This window comes from Notechis scutatus, chromosome 16, assembly GCF_049901735.1.
Source record: "Notechis scutatus isolate UNSWTSFEM ecotype Mainland chromosome 16, rNotScu1.2, whole genome shotgun sequence".
NCBI classification, from domain to species: domain Eukaryota; kingdom Metazoa; phylum Chordata; class Lepidosauria; order Squamata; family Elapidae; genus Notechis; species Notechis scutatus.
In genome coordinates this window covers 7613813-7631038 of record NC_142024.1, presented here as the reverse complement: position 1 = coordinate 7631038, position 17226 = coordinate 7613813, and the positions used below count along the sequence as shown (strand labels likewise).

The 17226-nt window shown below is 44.4% G+C and overlaps 1 protein-coding gene across 1 annotated transcript; it reads right to left on the bottom strand.

Moving 5' to 3' along the window:
* Positions 1-6991: 6991 nt before the first annotated feature.
* On the bottom strand, positions 6992-12290 carry KLHDC7A (kelch domain containing 7A). Its single transcript, XM_087944723.1, has 3 exons — positions 11714-12290; positions 9484-11596; positions 6992-9435 (listed from the first exon to the last, which is right to left on the bottom strand). The coding sequence occupies exons 1-2, from the start codon at positions 12112-12114 to the stop codon at positions 9559-9561; spliced, it is 2439 nt and encodes an 812-aa protein (XP_087800849.1). The 5' UTR covers positions 12115-12290; the 3' UTR covers positions 6992-9435; positions 9484-9558.
* Between the last annotated feature and the right edge of the window lie 4936 nt (positions 12291-17226).

The following is a 17226-nucleotide window of genomic DNA, read 5'->3' as shown; positions in this document are numbered from 1 at the left end:
TATAATGGGCTGTGTAATGGCCTTTTGTTGTAGAGATATCCTGGATCTTGTGCTGTCATCTCCTGGGTCGTTAGCCTCTTGTGTTTTAACGGCTTGGGTAATGGGTTGTGTGATGGGCTTGTGAGTTCTTTTGTTGTGGTATCCTGGGTCTTGCGTTGTAATCTCCTGGGTCGTTTGTGTTTTGATCTCTTTCCATTAGCCTCCTGTGTAGTAACAGCTTGGGTAATGGGTTGTGTGATGACCTTGTGAGATTTATTGCTGTGGTATCCTTGGTCTTGTGCTGTGATATCCTGGGTCATTTGCTGTGTTGTGACTTCTTGAGTTCTTGAGGTGTAGTTTCTTGAGTTTTCTGATGTGATGTCCTGAGCGGTGGCTGTGATGTAGCATTTTGGGTTTTTAATATGGCTTTGAGTTTGGGGTCTGGGTCTGTGTTCGTTTGGCTTCGAGTTCGTGGTCGTGCCACATCTTCATGGTGGGGTCAGTTCGCTTCATGTATGGTTCAGAGGAGTTTGAAGTGGGTAGTGATGCAGCTGCAGTGCGGCTTCTGGTCTGTGGTCGTGTCTCATCTTCTGTGTGGGTGTGAGTCTGATTTTTACGTGGAAGTGTGGTGGTGGTATCTTGTGTGGCCCTCATGGGTGTGGGTCTGGTGTCATTTATCATGTTGGGTACTCGTCTGTTCATGAGGGCGGGTTTCCAAATGGCTGGTAAGCGGGAGGTGTCATCTCTTTTATTCATGCTGTGTGGGCGCTTTTTCTATCTCTATGGCTTCTCTGATTATTCTGCTGCTGTGGTGTTCAGTTTTGGCGATAGTTCTGGTATTTTTAAAGTCAATCTCATGTCCTGTGGCTTTGAGGTGTTGGACCAGGGAAGAGGTTGGTTCTTCTTTTTGATTGAGTTCTTATGTTCTTCAACGCGTGCACTTATTCTTCTGTTAGTTTGTCCAATGTATGTGGTGAGGCAGGCAGTGCAGGGATTTCATATACTCCTTGGTTTTCTAACTCGATTTTGTCTTTAGGGTTTCTTAGGATGGTGGATATTTTTCTGTTTGTGCAGAATGCTGTTTTAATGTTGTGTTTTTGGAGGATCTTGCTGATTTTGTCTGTAGTGCCTTTTATATATGGGAGGAGGGCTTTGCCGCTATCTTGTTCTCTGTCTTGGATTTTGGTTGGGGTTTCTTTTTGGATTAGGTGGGTGATCTTCTTTCTTTGAAATCCATTGGCTGTTAGTACGTTGGTGAGAGTGTTTAGTTCAGTTTTTAGGTGTTGTTCATCAGCTAAGCATTTTGTTCTGGAGATGAGTGTCTCAGCTACGGAATTGATCTGTGCTGGGTGGTGGTGTGAGTGCGTGTAGATAGCGGTTTGTATGTGTTTTCTTTTGGTAGATGGTGTGTCCTAGGGAGCCATTGGGTTTTTGTATACCAAGACATCTAGGAAGGAAGTTGATTGTTAGCTTCTGTTTCCATGGTGAATTGTATTTTGGGGTGTAGGCTGTTGAGGTGTGTGAGGAAGTTGTTCAGTTTTTCTTTCCCGTGTGGCCAGATTATGAAGGTGTCATCTACGTATCTGAGCCAGAGTTTGGGTTTGTGATCATATTTTTCTAGAGCTTGTGTTTCAAAGTGTTCCATGTAGAGGTTTAGATGACAGGTGAGAGGGTGATCCCATGGGTGCTCCTTCTATTTGTTTGTATTTTTGTCCATTGTAGGTGAAGTATGTATTGGATAGACAGTGGTTGGTCAGATCTAGGATGTGCTTGGGGGTTGTATTTGTTTTGGATGGCTGTCAAGGCTTCTTTTATTGGCACTTGGGTGAAGAGGGATATGACATCGAAGCTAACTAGTAGGTCGCTGGGTTGTAAGTTTTGTTTCTTTATGATCTCGATGAACTGGAATGAGTTTCTTACATGTGAGTTGATGGATTCTGCATAGGGCTGTAGTTGTTTGGCGAGAAATTTGGCTAGGTTTTGTAGAGGTGAGCCTATGGAGCTGACTATTGGTCTAAGTGGAGTTCCTTCTTTGTGTATCTTGGGAGACCATAAAGCTTAGGGCATCTGGATGATTTCTCTCTGGGTATGATTCTTTGCTGGATTTCTTCACTGATGGGGAGGCTTTTATTTTGGATCTGGTGGTTTTTTTAGGTAGGTGGTGGGGTCTGTCTTTAGGGGTTTGTATGTGGGGTCTAGGAGTAGGTTGGTTAACTTGGTTTGGTAGTCAGATGTGTTCATAACCACTGTTGCGTTGCCCTTGTCTGCTGGTAGGATTATTATGCTGGTGTCTTCTTTCAGGTTACGTAGTGCAGTTTGTTCTTCTTTGATAAGTTGCTTTTGGGTGGTTTGCTAGTGCAGAGGATGTTGGTGATTTCGAGTCTGATTCTATTAGCCTCATCAGGGTTGGTTTTGGTCAGGCTGGTTTCAACTCCGCATATGATGGTTTCTGTGGGGATGTGTTTGGGAGCAACAGCAAAGTTGAATCCTTTTGAAAGGACCTTGGTTTCGGCTTCGTGAGGATCTTGTCTGAGATGTTGTGCACTGTTTGTTTCATGTGTGGCTGTGAGGGGGGAGTTGGTTTCTGGCATTGTTGTAGTTTTCTGAGTTTGTTGGTGTGTGTGTCTGTCTTGAGGGTGGTCTGTGTTTCGGCTCTCCAGACAGCGAGTTGTTTGGATTTGTCCCAAAGTAAGGGGTGAATCTTGTTGCTGAGTCTGAGGTGAAGTGTAAGAAGATCTTTGTTGATTTGGTCTAGGAGAAATCTTTTTGTGTGAAGTTCATTTCTAATTAGGGCCAATTCTGTTCTTTTTAGGATGCGTTTGGTGGCTGCTGTGTTGGTGTGGAATTTCAATTGGAAGCTTGTGGGAATTAAATTTTGATCTCGGCAGTTGCATAGGAATGCGAGGTCACATAAAATGGAAGCTCTTTGGACTTCAAGTTTTTCATAAGTCCTGGTCAGATGGTGGGTTTCCTCCCGAGAGGTGCAATATTTGCTTTCTGAGGTTCTGGTATTTGATGTGATCTTTGGTTATTGGTCGCCTCACGTAGCAAGATTCAGTATCGAGCCGTTGAGGTCCACCGCCATCTTCAGGCTGGTGCTTGGCAGTGCCAGTTAGCAGTGTGATCGAGCTGCCATCTCTCTATATACAAGTGGTGGGGATGGTGTGCTGGGCTGGTTGGCTGTGCTGCAGCCTCTTGATTGGTTGATGGAGTTGATGTTGGTATAATGGGCTGTGTAATGGCCTTTGTTGTAGAGATATCCTGGATCTTGTGCTGTCAAAAGGCCATTACACAGCCCATTATACCAACATCAACTCCATCAACCAATCAAGAGGCTGCAGCACAGCCAACCAGCCCAGCACACCATCCCCCACCACTTGTATATATAGAGAGATGGCAGCTCCGGTCACACACTGCTTGCACTGGCACTAAGCCGAAAGCACCAGCCTGAAGATGGCGAGTGGGACTCACCCAAACGTTGTTCTAGATACTTTGAATCTTACGCGGGAGAAACCCAATAACCAAAGATCCACATACAAATACCATGAATCCTCAGAAACATATATATATATATATATATGAAACTCTGATTTGGGGTTTTACCGATGAATAGGTCGGTTGTTATAGAAATGGTTAGTTTTATATTATTATGTAAAAGTGGAAAAGTTGTGGTATGATGTAATTATCTCATTCTACTGCACCAAAATGGGACGCGGTGGCTCAGTGGCTAAGACATTGAGCTTGTCGATTAGAATGGAAGGCCGGCAGTTCGGCGGTTTGAATCCCTAGTGCCGCGTAATGAAGTGAGCTCCTGCTACTTGTCCCAGATTCTCCCAACCTAGCAGTTCGAAAGCACGTAAAAAATATGCAAGTAGGAAAATAGGGACCACCTTTGGTGGGAAGGGAACAACAGTGTTTCATGCGCCTTCGACGTTTAGTCCTGCCGGCCACATGACCACGGAGACGTCTTCGGATAGTTCTGGCTCTTCGGCTTTGTAGCAGAGATGAGCACCGGCTCCCTAGAGCCGGAAACGACTAGCACATATGTGCAAGGGGAACCTTTACCTTACTGCATCAAAGGGAATTGGAAGTCAAGGCCTTTTCTTTCTTTTGTTCCCTTGTCCCACATTTTCCCCTTCTCTTTTCCTATTATTTTATTTTGTAATTTTGTATGACGTATTATACATACGTACATACACACACACTCACATACATATCCCTGTCCAGGCTTCTTGGCTACTACAAGGTTACTACAATATTACTTTGAGGTTACTACAGAGTTACTACTACTAGTAGTGGCACTTGGAAAATGGTTCTGTAAACCCAGACGCAGAAGAGGCACTCCATGTTATGATTCAACAGAAGGGTTAGGGGTAGGTCTTGGTGGTGATTACAGGTATTACAAATATTAACCCTGGACATAAATGCCATGAAAGCGCCGTTAAGTGAATCACGCGGTTGTTAAGTGAGTCTGGTTCCCCCCACTGACTTTGCTCACTGGAAGCCAGCTGGGAAGGTTGCAAGTGGCGATCACATGAATCCTGGATCGTCACAAAATACATGCCAGTTGCCAAGTGCCCGACGTTTGATTCCGGTGACCGCGAGGATGTTGCAACAGTTGTATGTGCGAGGACATAAATCGTAAGTCGGTACCGCTGTAAATTCGATCGGTCACTAAATGAATGGTTGCAACTCGAAGACTAGCTGCATTCTTATATATGTATGTTTGAAGGGTCCCTGGTGTTCTCTGAGCTGGGTGGTTTTATGGCAGACGTTTCATTACCCAACTAGGGAACATCATCACACTACAGTCTTTCTCCTCCTCCCCTACTAGCACTGATGATGTTATCTAGTGTGGGTAATGAAATGTGTAAGAAACCCATCAAGCTCAGAGAGCGTCAAGGACCCCACTGTTCTTTTCTTCTTCTTCTTCCTCCTCCTCCTCCAACTCCTCTCCCTTCTAGCACTGATGATGTACCCTTGTTGGGCAATGAAAGGTCTGCCAGAAAACAACCAATCTCAGACAGTACTAAGAACCCCACAGTCCTCCTACTCCTACTCCTCTCCACAAACTCCTCTCCTCCTAGCACTGATGATGTTACCTAGATGGGGGATTACCAAGTTACCTTGTTGCTTGTATGTCCGCTGAGAATTTATGCACCGGAGACGAATTCCTTGTGTGTCCTATCACACTTGGCAAATAGAGGCCTATTCTACTCTATTCTGTTCTGTTCTGTGTTCTGTTCTGTTCTGTGTTCTGTTCTATTCTATTCTATCCTTAATCTTTAATTCCATTCTATTCTATTCCTAATTCTATCCTATTTTCTACTCTATTGTAAATTATTTATTCTATTCTGCACTCCATTCTATTCTGCATTCTATTCTGTTTTGTTCTGCATTCTATCCTATTCTACTCTATTCTTATTCTATTCTATTCTATTCTTTTTCTCCTATTCTGTTCTATCTTTCTTCTATTCTCTTCTATTCTCTTCTCTTCTCTTCTCTTCTATTCTATTCTATTCTATTCTATATTCTATGCTACTTTACTCTACTCTACTCTATTCTTATTCTATATTCTATTCTATTCTGCATTCTATTCTGCTCTATTCTATTCTATTCTATTCTATTCTATTCTATTCTATTCCATTCCATTCTATATTCTATTCTACTTTATTCTTATTCTATATTCTATTATATTCTATTCTATTCTGTTCTAATTCTATTCTATTATTTTTCTTCTATTCTATTCTATTCTACTCTATTCTATATTCTATTCTACTTTACTCTATTCTTATTCTATATTCTGTTCTGTTCTGCATTCTATTCTATTCTATTCTATTCTATTCTATTCTATTCTATTCTATTCTATTCTATTCTATTATTTCTATTCTATTCTATTCTACTCTATTCTATTCTATTCTATATTCTATCCTACTTTACTCTATTCTTATTCTATATTCTATTCTATTCTGCATTCTATTCTACTCTATTCTTTTTCTTCTATTCTATTCTATTCTACTCTATTCTATTCTATTCTATTCCATTCCATTCTATTCTATTCTATATTCTATTCTACTTTATTCTTATTCTATATTCCATTCCATTCCATTCCATTCCATTCCATTCCATTCCATTCCATTCCATTCTATTCTATTCTATTCTATTCTATTCTATTCTATTCTATTCTATTCTATTAATTCTAATTCTAATTCTAATTCTAATTCTAATTCTAATTCTAATTCTATTCTATTATTTTTCTTCTATTCTATTCTACTCCATTCTATATTCTATTCTACTTTACTCTATTCTTATTCTATATTCTGTTCTATTCTGTTCTATTCTGTTCTATTCTGTTCTATTCTATTCTATTCTATTCTATTCTATTCTATTCTATTCTATTCTATTCTATTCTATTCTATTCTATTCTATTCTATTCTTCTCTTCTCATCCACAAGAAAACCACCCAGTTCAGAGGGAACCAAGGACCCCTCATTTCAACCCCAATCTACAAATATTCTCCTTTAACGATACCTATCTTTGCATGTGGAGCTGAGCACACACATATCTGCACCTGCACAGTTTTTTTTTTAAAAAAAACATGATGAATCTATAAGAAGCCCAGGCATCCCAACCCTGTTTATCTCAGGCTGAGTAAATCTGAATTAATTCAATTCTTGCTAAATTACCCTTTTTTTTAGCCACAATGCCAACTACCCATGGCTACCCAGCTTCCCGTCTCCAAGGCCCAGGGAAATCCTTTCCTCCCAGCAGAGGAAATTGCGGTCCTGAAATCTCATTAGAAGGCTGCACGAAGGGGACATACTTTGGTTGTGAACCCTAGAAAGGCTCCGTGGCCAACGACGGCGGTCATCTAGCTGCGCCCCGTCTCCCGCCGACGAGCCAGCGGTGGGTTGTCACGGGCGAATGCGGGAACCGCTGCCGAATTGTGGTTAGCCAGCGTGGGCAGTTCAGCGTCTAGGCCTATAAACCTCTCTTAAAAAACAAACAGATCTTGAAAGGAAACCGCATCTATTTGGAATGGAGTTTCCGGATGAATAATTGTTGATACTCGGGAGGCAAATGCAAGAGGAGACAGTGGGTGTAGAGGTTATTAATGATTACGGCAGGTTATGTGTCTTAATTATCCAATTTCACTCACTTATGGTAATAGAGGAAGGAAGGGCAGGAGGGTGCCGGAAAAAAAATAAGGAGGGGAAAAAAAAAAAGCAGATTAACATAGAGGAGGCAGTGTTTTTAAAGGTTTGTGCGTGGGTTTTTTTTTTTGTGGCGGTTTATTTTATTTGCACAGTCAAACCCTGAAAAATGACCCATGTGCATTATTTAGTAGCATGAAGACTCGGCCATTTGTTGTAGTTTGACATCGGGGAGGTGAAAGCCTCCCTTGCTATGACATCACGGAATGCGCGTTACAGGCAAGTCCTTGACTTACAACCACAATCGGGAGGAGAACCTCCGCCGCTAAGAAATGCGGCTGTTTAAGTAAGCCGCATCTGATTTGTTTCTTTTTCTGTTTTTTTTTTTGCCCCAGTCGTTAAGCAAAACATGCGGCCGTTTGTTGGGAAGCTGTTCTGGGAAGTTTGCCAAGGGTGTGATTCTGCAACCGTCATAAATACAAGCCAAGCGCCCAATATGATTGATCAAAGGGTAGCATTTAGACTTTACAGATCCCCTCTAAGAGATTTAAAGAGTCAGCCTCTTGCCCCCCAACAATCTGGGCCCTCATTTTTACCCACCTCGGAAGGACGGAAGGCTGAGTCAATATTGAGCCACTCGGTCAGGATCGAACTGCTGGCAGTGGGCAGAGTTAGCAGGCAATACTGCATTCTAACTCCTGGGAGGAAGGGAGGGAAGGAAGGAAGGAAAATAGCCATAGCCCTTAGACTTATATACCGCTTCACAGTGATTTACAGCCCTCTCTAAGCAGTTTACAGAGTCAGCCTCTTGCGTCCAACAACCTGGGTCCTCATTTTACCCACCTTGGGAAGGCTGAGTAGGCCTTGAGCCAGTCAGGATTGAACTGCTGGCAGTGGGCAGAGTTTGCCTGCAATACCCCATTCTAACCACAGGGTGGGAGGAAAGGAAGGAAAATAGCAATAGCCCTTATATACCACTTCACAGTGCCTTGCAGCCCTCTCTAAGCAGTTTAGAGTCAGCCTATTTCCCCCAACAATCTGAGTCCTCATTATACTGACCTTGGAAAGACGGAAGACTGAGTCAACCTTGAACCTGGTGGGATTCAAACTGCCAAATTGCAGGCAGCCGGCAGTCAACAGAAGTAGCCTGCAGTACTGCACTCTAACCACTGCACCACCGAGGCTCCTGCACCGTGGATGCGCCGCCGATGCTGCAACAGCGCCATTTCAAAGGTCATTAAATGGATGGTCGTAGGTTGAGGATTATCTGTGATCCCCAACTGACCTAAGGGAGAAACTTGCTGGTGAAGGAATGACACCACCCAAACACTGAAGACTTTTGTGAAGGAAGTGAGGGGTTCGTAGGTCCAGGATGAGGGCCAGATGTGTCATCTTCAGCTTTGCACTTTGCTGACACCCTGTCATAGATTGTTGGGGGAGGGAGGGAAAGGAAGGGGGCAATTGGCATGTAGAGAGTAGAGATGAGACGGGGTTGACGGAAAGCAGAGGCGTGAGAACCAGCCTATTGCAGTCTTCAAGGAGGGGAAAGGATGTGAACTGCACCGAACACCCACACTGTTCCCAAAACACCTACACGGCCCGCCATTGGACAGAGACAGACGGTTCAAGGTGGGGTGGCACTGGCAGAAGGGGAAAATCTGTAATGTTTTGTGAAGGAACATTAGATCTAGCCTTCCTAGAAAGGAGGGCTGGGGCAGGCCTCCAAGGAGATAGGAAAGGGATAGGAAGGAGGAGAACCACCAGCAACAGCAATAAATTTTGAAGGCATGAAGTTCTTGACCAGGGAGGATTTAAAAAGTTTATGGAAGAAAAGAGGGTTGTAATTTGGGGTGAAGGCTCCAAATCTAGAGGTACTCTACCTCCAATTAACAATTGCTGGAAATGTCACACGGAGAAGTATTCCTGGGATTGTGTCTGGATGATGGGCTTCCAAGAGGCCCTTCACTGGTAGATCACAAGTTGTCCAAGCTCTGATCTAGGTGGATCTGTATTCCCCTTCTCCTATCCCAAGGCCATGGGTCAACCACTAAGATCCAAAGACGAATCCCAACTGGAGATTGCGGAAGGACTTGACGTTAAATCCACAGACCGGCAGAAGATAACGTGGTATGGAGGTCTGCCATCCTGGTTATATGGAATTGGCTTGGATTTGTACTTGCTTCTGAATGCTCCCCGAGACCTCTATGTCTATGGTTAATTTGTATGCAAATGTATAAGGATTCAGTTCGTCTAGAAGACCTCCAAGGTCCCTTCCAACTCTGTTATTCTGTTAGGTATCTTGGTAGAAAGAGACAGGCCCACCCTGCCTAGAGTCTTGATGGGCAGGGAGGGAAACAAGGGGCTCACCATCCTTGGAAGTAGGTTTGCCTTGTTGTTCCCCAAAAGGCAGCTTGTACAGGCCCCTTCAAACCCTTGTTTGAGATGCTTTGTACCCCTTGGGCAAGATGAGAGTAGCTGGGATAAGGGTCCCTCTTGGGGAAGGGAAATTTTTCAGCTCTTTGCTTCCAAACCGTGGCGACACCAAGTCGGCCAGGAAACGGAGGTTGAACTGCCGGTTGATGCAGTAGACAAGATTTCCAACCACGGCGCACTGGAAGCAAGGTGGGAAAGGCATGGGGTGGGTGGCACACTCATACCACAGCTTGGCCCTGGCGCTACAGCGATAGACACTGATGCCCATCCTCTGGTTGAGGTCAAAGCGGTAGATGAAGCCGTTGACGGTTGCCATCTCGGTTGTCCTGTCCCGACTTCCTCCAGTGAGGCAGACTTTCCAGGTGTCCGTCCGTCCGACGTACCTCAGCAGCATGTATCTCAAGGTGCCACCTGTCACACAGATCTCCCCGTCGCAAACAGTGGCAGTGTGGGCCACAGCAAAGGTGTCGTTGGGTAGAGGGGCAGCAAATGTCCAACGATCCAGGCGCGGGTCGTACCGTTCCACTGTGTAGAGGCATTCTCCACCGATGGCGTAGAGGCAACCATCCAGGGCCACCAGCTTACAGTGGGGTCTGGCTTGGTTGAATGGACAGATCTCCTGCCAGATGTCGGTCAAGGGGTTGTAGCAGAAGACACGGTTGGATGGTTTCTGGTACCTTCTGCACCCTTCGCAACCAGCCACCATAAAGAGGTAGTTGAACATGCTGCAGACGGCACAACCGCGGGAGATGGCTTCAACAGGGATGCGGGTTAATGGGTGCCAAGCGTCCTTCTGATCATCGTAGTAAGAAAGTCCACTTGGGTGACAACCAATATCTGCCACAGTCATGTATTTCTTGCCTTGCATCCTCTTCTGTAGGATCAGGTCCCTCTCTGCAGCATTGAGTTGACAGTAGATGGCCTGGGTCTTCAGCACCTGGAGATAGTTGTCACTCATGACCTTGTACACCGCTTCTTGCAGACACTTAAGTTTCTGCTTCTTGGCCATACACAAGACCTGGTAGCAGTTCCCCAGATCTAAGTGCACATCCATCGAGGAGTCAGAGCTCAGGGGGACACAGAAAAACTTAGCACCAGCCACAAGCTCCACCAATGGCTCTTCTCTTCCACCGCTCGAGAGATTTTGCATGGATCTCACCAGAGATGAAGTAGAATCCAAGTGAAGAAGAGCTGGAGGTGAGGGGTGGCCCCTTGAGGGTCCAATTTCCAGAGAACCAAAACCTTCCATCGGCATCTGTAACTCTGGATTATCTACAATTCTTTGGAAGCTCTCTTTCCGGACGAAGCGATATCTAGCCAACAGAGGTTTCGAGGAGATAGCTTCTTCAACAACAGCTCCTTCTCTTTGGTCCTTAGGTTGAGTGTCTTTTGCAGGACTGAGGAGAACATTGGAAGGTCCGTCTGGGACTTTCTCCGAAACAAGCTCGTTGACTTCATCTTTGCTCATGGATGAATGGACTGGTTCTTCACCCCCACATTTCTTGGACACGTTAAGTATGTTGAGAGTAGAGGGGTTGCGGGGTTGTTGGAGATCCAGGTTGGTACCAAAGGTGGTTTTATTAGTGATGGAATGAGAAGTGGACTGAACATAGTAGTTGTAGACTTTGCCTCTCAGTTGAGTGTCTTCAGCTTTCCCAGAACTTTGCTTCTCTTTGATGAAGCTCTCCTCCACCTCCACCTTGGCCACCGAGGAGAAGGCATAGGCCACGTGAGATTGCACGTGGCTGTGGCCCATGGCCAAGCCCATATCACTGTTGGCATAAAAGGACTGGATCTTCTCTGGGCCAAACCGCCTCTCCTTCACACAGAGAGTCTCGGTGTCTTTTCCCACCGGTTGACTTTCTCCTCTTTTCGAACTGATGTCCCTCTCATCTGTGGGATGGACATCCTTCTCCACTGACTTAGCACCATGAGAGTCATCTTCAACAGGGTCAACATCCCAGCCGGGGACGTTACAGGGTTCTCTCTCTCGGTTGTTGGAGTAGACCAACCGTTCTGGAATGACCTCCTAAACTGTCCAGGCCACCTCCAGCTTCGCTGGTGGAGCTCTGGATGGTGGAGGAGGTGTTCCCAGATTTATCTTCCGACCTCCACAATTGCTCCACCCCGGACCCCGGATGGCTCACTCTCCCTGCCTCTTGTTCCTCTTCTGCCTCAGTGCTCCTCGTGTCAGGCAGCTCTCTGCCAGCAGGGATCCAAGCCTGCCCACACTCTCCCGCCACTGCACCACATCTACCCACCTGCGTCGGCTGACGGTTCCCAGGGGGTACGGCTCCGTCTCCTTGCCTTGCGCTCCTCGGTGCCTCAGTGCCGCTCCCTTGTTTTCCACCGGGCTGCAAAACTGCCACTCGCTTTCGACGGTGTTGGCATCCACAGCCCCGGCTGGGGTGTTGCCAGGGGGCACTCGGGACTTGAAATACCGGTAGGCCAACACCAGCAAGAGCAAGGCCGTGGCGGAGAGAGCCAGCCGGCCAGCCAGAGGTATTTCCGACGGCTGAACCCCACTTCCTTCGGCACCATGGGGCATTTTTTCCCTGCCACGCCGGGCGCTCAGGAATGCGATTAATAATTGCCCAAGGAAGGACTTCCAACTGTATCGGGGCCGGCTCTCTCCCTTCCCTGCAAGGTGACTCTAACCTGCCGACTGACAGGGAAAGGAGATGATTGTCCGGCTGCTCGCTCGGTGTGCCAGGTGTCTGTTTACTATAGGTTTGCATATTTGAGGAAGGTGGGCTGGGCTGGAGGCAGGTAAGACAAACTGGGAAGCAAGAGAGAGCGTGGAAAAAAAACAGAAACCTCTGCTAAACCCTAAATGTTATTTTAAGCTTTCGTAAACAAGAGAGGGGGAGGAAATAAAATAGATTTTAAAAAAACAAGTTACTTGAAAGCCATTATTTCCCATGACGGATTCCTGCCAAGGGATCCTGCTGATAAACCCCAGAGTTCCGTGCATACAGGTAATCCTCAACATACGACCACAAGGGAGCTATGTTGCTAAGTAATATGGTTGTTAAGTGGATTTTACCCCATTTAGCAACCTTTCGTGCCATGGTTGTTAAGCAAATCTGGCTTCCCCATTGACTTTGCTTGCCCCCACCCCCAAAAAAAGATCACATGACACAGTTGACTGCAACGGTCATAAGTACCTGCCAGTTTCCAAGCGTCTGAATTTTGATCACATGACCTTAGGGAGGCTGCAATGATCTTAAATGCGAGAAGACAGCCAGAAGTCGCTTTTTCAGTGGCGTTTATAACTTCAAACGATCACTAAGTGAACCGCTGTAGGTCGAAGACTACCTATATTTTCTTGGTTTTAAGGAACCTTGGATTTAGAGGAATTTTCTGTTTTGAGCATCGTCCTTGAAGTGTTGCTAAGGGAAGAATTGAAAGACGGTACCCAAAATGTTCTCCATAATAAATTCCCTATTTTACTTCTGTTGGGAATTCAGCCTGGCTGGTTTGTGTCTTTTGAGCCCAACTCCATTCCTTTATCCCGAAAATGAGACAATGAAAAAGGCAGCTAGAAATATATAAACAGGCCCCGGGTTTTTTTTTTTTTGGTTCCTTCTGCCTCGTGGCCAGAATATAACCTGCAACAGAAAATGCAGCGTGGTGCCGATTCCAGGTTTTTTATGACGCACCTTTAAACTTCTCCTTCTGTTCATCTACCTCCGGCCAACTTGTTCTCGTCCTTAAGCGATGTCCAAAACAGCACCGTGGAAAAACACAACCAAAGCCCCTGACACAATTTCTGCCTGGGGCTGTGTTTGCACAACCCGATCTCAGCTAGCAGGCGGATTTACACAGCACATACGTAATGGTTAGTTTTAATCTCGGTTAATTGCAATTATAAATAAAATAAATAAAATAAATACATAAATATCATATCAAATAAAAAAATCGGGGGGTGGGGAATAAACCCCCCAGTTTGCAGTTCCATGCCCTTTGCCAAAGCAGAAAAAACAGCAGTAACTGGGAGAGGGATCTTGGCGTCTTAGTGGGCAACCAGTTAAATAGGAGCCAGTTGTGTGCAGCAGCAGCCAAAAAAGCCAATGCAATCCTAAATTGCATTCACAGAGGGATACAATCAAGATCAAGGGAGGTGCTAATACCACTCTATAAAGCCTTAGTAAGGCCACACCTAGAGTACTGCCTCCAGTTTTGGTCACCACACTATAAAAAAAGATGTTGAGACTCAAAAAAGAGTGCAGAAAAGAGCAACCAGGATGATGAGGGGACTGGAGGCTAAAATATATAAGGAACGGTTGCAGGAACCGGGCCTGGCTAGTCGAGGGAAGAGAAGGACCAGGGGAGACAGGAGAGCAGTCTTCCAGTATTTGAAGGGAGAGGGAGAGAAAGAAAAAGGAAGGAAGGAGGGAGAGAAAGAAAAAAGAGCGAGAGAAAGAGTGAGAGAAAGAGAACAAAAAGGGAGAAAGAAGAAGAGATGAGAGAAAGAAAAGAAGGAAGGAAAGAAAGAAAGAAAGAAAGAAAGAAAGAAAGAAAGAAAGGAAGGAAGGAAGGAAGGAAGGAAGAAAGAAAGAAAGAAAGAAAGAAAGAAAGAAAGAAAGAAAGAAAGAAAGAAAGAAAGAAAGAAAGAAAGAAAGAAAGAAAGAAAGAAAGAGAGGGAGAGAGAGCAAGAGGGAGTGACTGGAGGCTAAAACCTACAATGGACGGTTTCAGGAACTGGGCTTGGCTAGTCTAGGGAAGAGAAGGACCAGGGGAGACAGGAGAGCATCTTCCAATATTTGGGGGGCTGCCCCAGAGAGGAGGAAGGGGGTCAACCTATTTTCCAAGGCACCCGAAGGCCAAACAAGGAATTATTAATGGATGGAAACTAACCAAGGAGAGATTCAACCTGAAAATAAGGAGAAATTTTTGGACAGAACAATCAATGAATGGAACAGAAGTTGCCTTCAGAAGTTGTGGGAGCTTCATCCCTTGAGACTTTCAAGAAGAGATTGGACTGCCATCTGTCAGAAATGGTGTAGGGTCTCCTGCTTGGGTGAGGGGTTGGACTAGATGACCTACAAAGTCCCTTCCAAGTCTGATGATCTGTTATCTGTTAAGGTTAGAACCAGGTTAAGGTCGTAAATTAGGAATCCTAATCTGTTTCTGCCCGTTGCTGTGGTTTGATGCCCTTTTGAGAACGATCATGGTTTGTTCCCTGTTTGTCTTCGGTTTATGCTTCCGATTAATGAATTCCCCCTTTAGAAACTTGGAAAGATCACACTTTCTCATCCAGTTGTGCGCCGGTGCGCTGGCGAGCGTTATGAAGTGGTCTAAAAAAAAAAAAAAGATTTCCATGTAAATATTGCTCACTCTGCAACGCCAGAGCGGCTTCAAACATGTCGCTTCACCCGAAGCGTGAAATAATTACAGATGTAGATGATGCAATTAACTTCTTTTTTTTTTTTTTTTACATTAGTCCAAAGCAGGGCTTAACAGATGCCTCTCGTTCAGTCCAAACGGGAGCCGAGAAAAATGAGATACGGCCGTGTATTTTTTTTAATGTAAAAATGAGAAAAGATTCCAGAAGAGAAGGTGGGTGGGTGGGGTGGAAATAAAGCTGTCAAGACAAACACAGAACGAAAAGCATTTTGGGGCCGTCAGTCTGAATTTCATCCGGAGGTTTTCTCTCTCTCTCATCTCGCTCTCTTTCTTTCTCTCATCCTTTCTCTCTCTCTTTCTTTTTCTCATTCTTTCTCTCATTCTTTCTTTCTCTCTCATTCTTTCTCTCTCTCATTCTTTCTCTCTCTCTCTCTCATCTCGCTCTCTTTCTTTCTCTCTCTTTCTTTCTCTCATCCTTTCTCTCTCTCTTTCTTTTTCTCATTCTTTCTCTCATTCTTTCTCTCTTTCTTTCTCTCATCCTTTCTCTCTCTTTCTCTCTCTCTCATCCTTTCTCTCTCTTTCTCTCATCCTTTCTCTCTCTCTTTCTCTCTCTCTTTCTTTTTCTCTCCCCATTCTCTTATTCTTCTCTCTCTTTCTCTCTTTCTTTCTCTCTTTCTTTCTCTCATCCTTTCTCTCTCTCTTTCTCTCATCTCATCCTTTCTCTCATCCTTTCTCTCCTTTCTCTCATCCTCTCTCTCTCTTTCTCTCTCTCTCATTCTCTCTCTCTCTCCTTTCTCTCTCTTTCTCTCATCCTTTCTCTCTCTCTTTCTCTCTCTCTTTCTTTTTCTCTCCCATTCTCTTATTCTTTCTCTCTCTTTCTTCTCTTTCTCTCTCTTTCTTTCTCTCATCCTTTCTCTCTCTCTTTCTTTCTCTCATCCTTTCTCTCTCTCTTTCTCTCATCTCGCTCTCTTTCTTTCTCTCTCTTTCTTTCTCTCATCCTTTCTCTCATCCTTTCTCTCTTTCTTCTCTCATCCTTTCTCTCTCTCTTTCTCTCTCTCTCATTCTCTCTCTCTCTCCTTTCTCTTCTCTCTCATCCTTTCTCTTCTTCTCTCATCCTTTCTCTTCTCTCTCTCTCTCTTTCTTTTCTCTCCCATTCTCTTATTCTTTCTCTCTCTTTCTCTCTTTCTTTCTCTCTCTTTCTTTCTCTCATCCTTTCTCTCTCTCTTTCTTTCTCTCATCCTTTCTCTCTCTCTTCTCTCATCTCGCTCTCTTTCTTTCTCTCTCTTTCTTTCTCTCATCCTTTCTCTCATCCTTTCTCTCTTTCTTTCTCTCATCCTTTCTCTCTCTTCTCTCTCTCTCATTCTCTCTCTCTATCCTTTCTCTCTCTCTCTCATCCTTTCTCTCTCTTTCTCTCATCCTTTCTCTCTCTCTTTCTCTCTCTCATTCTTTTTCTCTCCCCCATTCTCTTATTCTTTCTCTCTCTCTTTCTTTCTCTCTTTTTTCTCTCTCTTTCCTTCTCTCATCCTTTCTCTCTCTCTTTCTTTCTCTCCCTTTCTCTCTCTCTCTCATTCTTTCCTTCTCTCTTTCTCTCTCTCATTCTTTTTCTCTCCCCATTCTCTTATTCTTTCTCTCTCTTTCTTTCTCTCTTTCTTACTCTCTCATTCTTTCTCTCATTCTTTTTTCTCTTTTCTCTCTCTCATTCTCTGTCTGTCTCTCTCTCTTTCTCTCTCTCTCTCCCATTCTCTCTCTCTCTTTCATTCTTTTTCTCTTTCCATTCTCTTTCTTTCTTTTCTCTCTCTCTCTTTTTCTCTTTCTCTCTCTTTCATTCTTTCTCTCCTCATTCTCTCTCTCTCTCTCTCTTCTCTCTCTTTCTTTCTCTCTTCTCTCTCTCTCTCTCTCTTTCTCTTTCTCTCTCTCTCCTCCTCAAACAAGGAACTTGGAATGAAGAGTGGTATAAAACACGGTTTTAATTCTGTAGGTTGGCATGGAGAGGAGAGGATGGATAGGACTTATTATGAGAAAAAGTATTCTACCTATATTGTCTCTAGGATGTAACTGCCAAAATGCCCCATTTTAAAGAATTAATTTGGCGGAAAGGATGTAGAATAGCACCCACCTTTTTTTTTTTCCATTTCATTTTTTAAATTTTTCATTCATTTTTGAGTTTCATTGTCTCTCCCCCCACAAAATGGTTTTTTTTTTTTTTTTTTTTGCTAATAGCCAAGGGAAGGTTGCAGTCGTTGACTTACAAAGGTTCATTTAGTGACCGCTCAATGTTACAACGGCACTGAAAAAAAGCAAGTTATGCCCT

Bases quoted from the DNA above. Each gene is read 5' to 3' on its own strand.
- KLHDC7A (XM_087944723.1), bottom strand. From the start codon at position 12,114: ATGCCCCATGGTGCCGAAGGAAGTGGGGTTCAGCCGTCGGAAATACCT. The intron at 11,597-11,713 runs GTGAGCCATCCG...CTGGACAGTTTA, and splicing joins AGGAACAAGAGGCAGGGAGA to GGAGGTCATTCCAGAACGGT.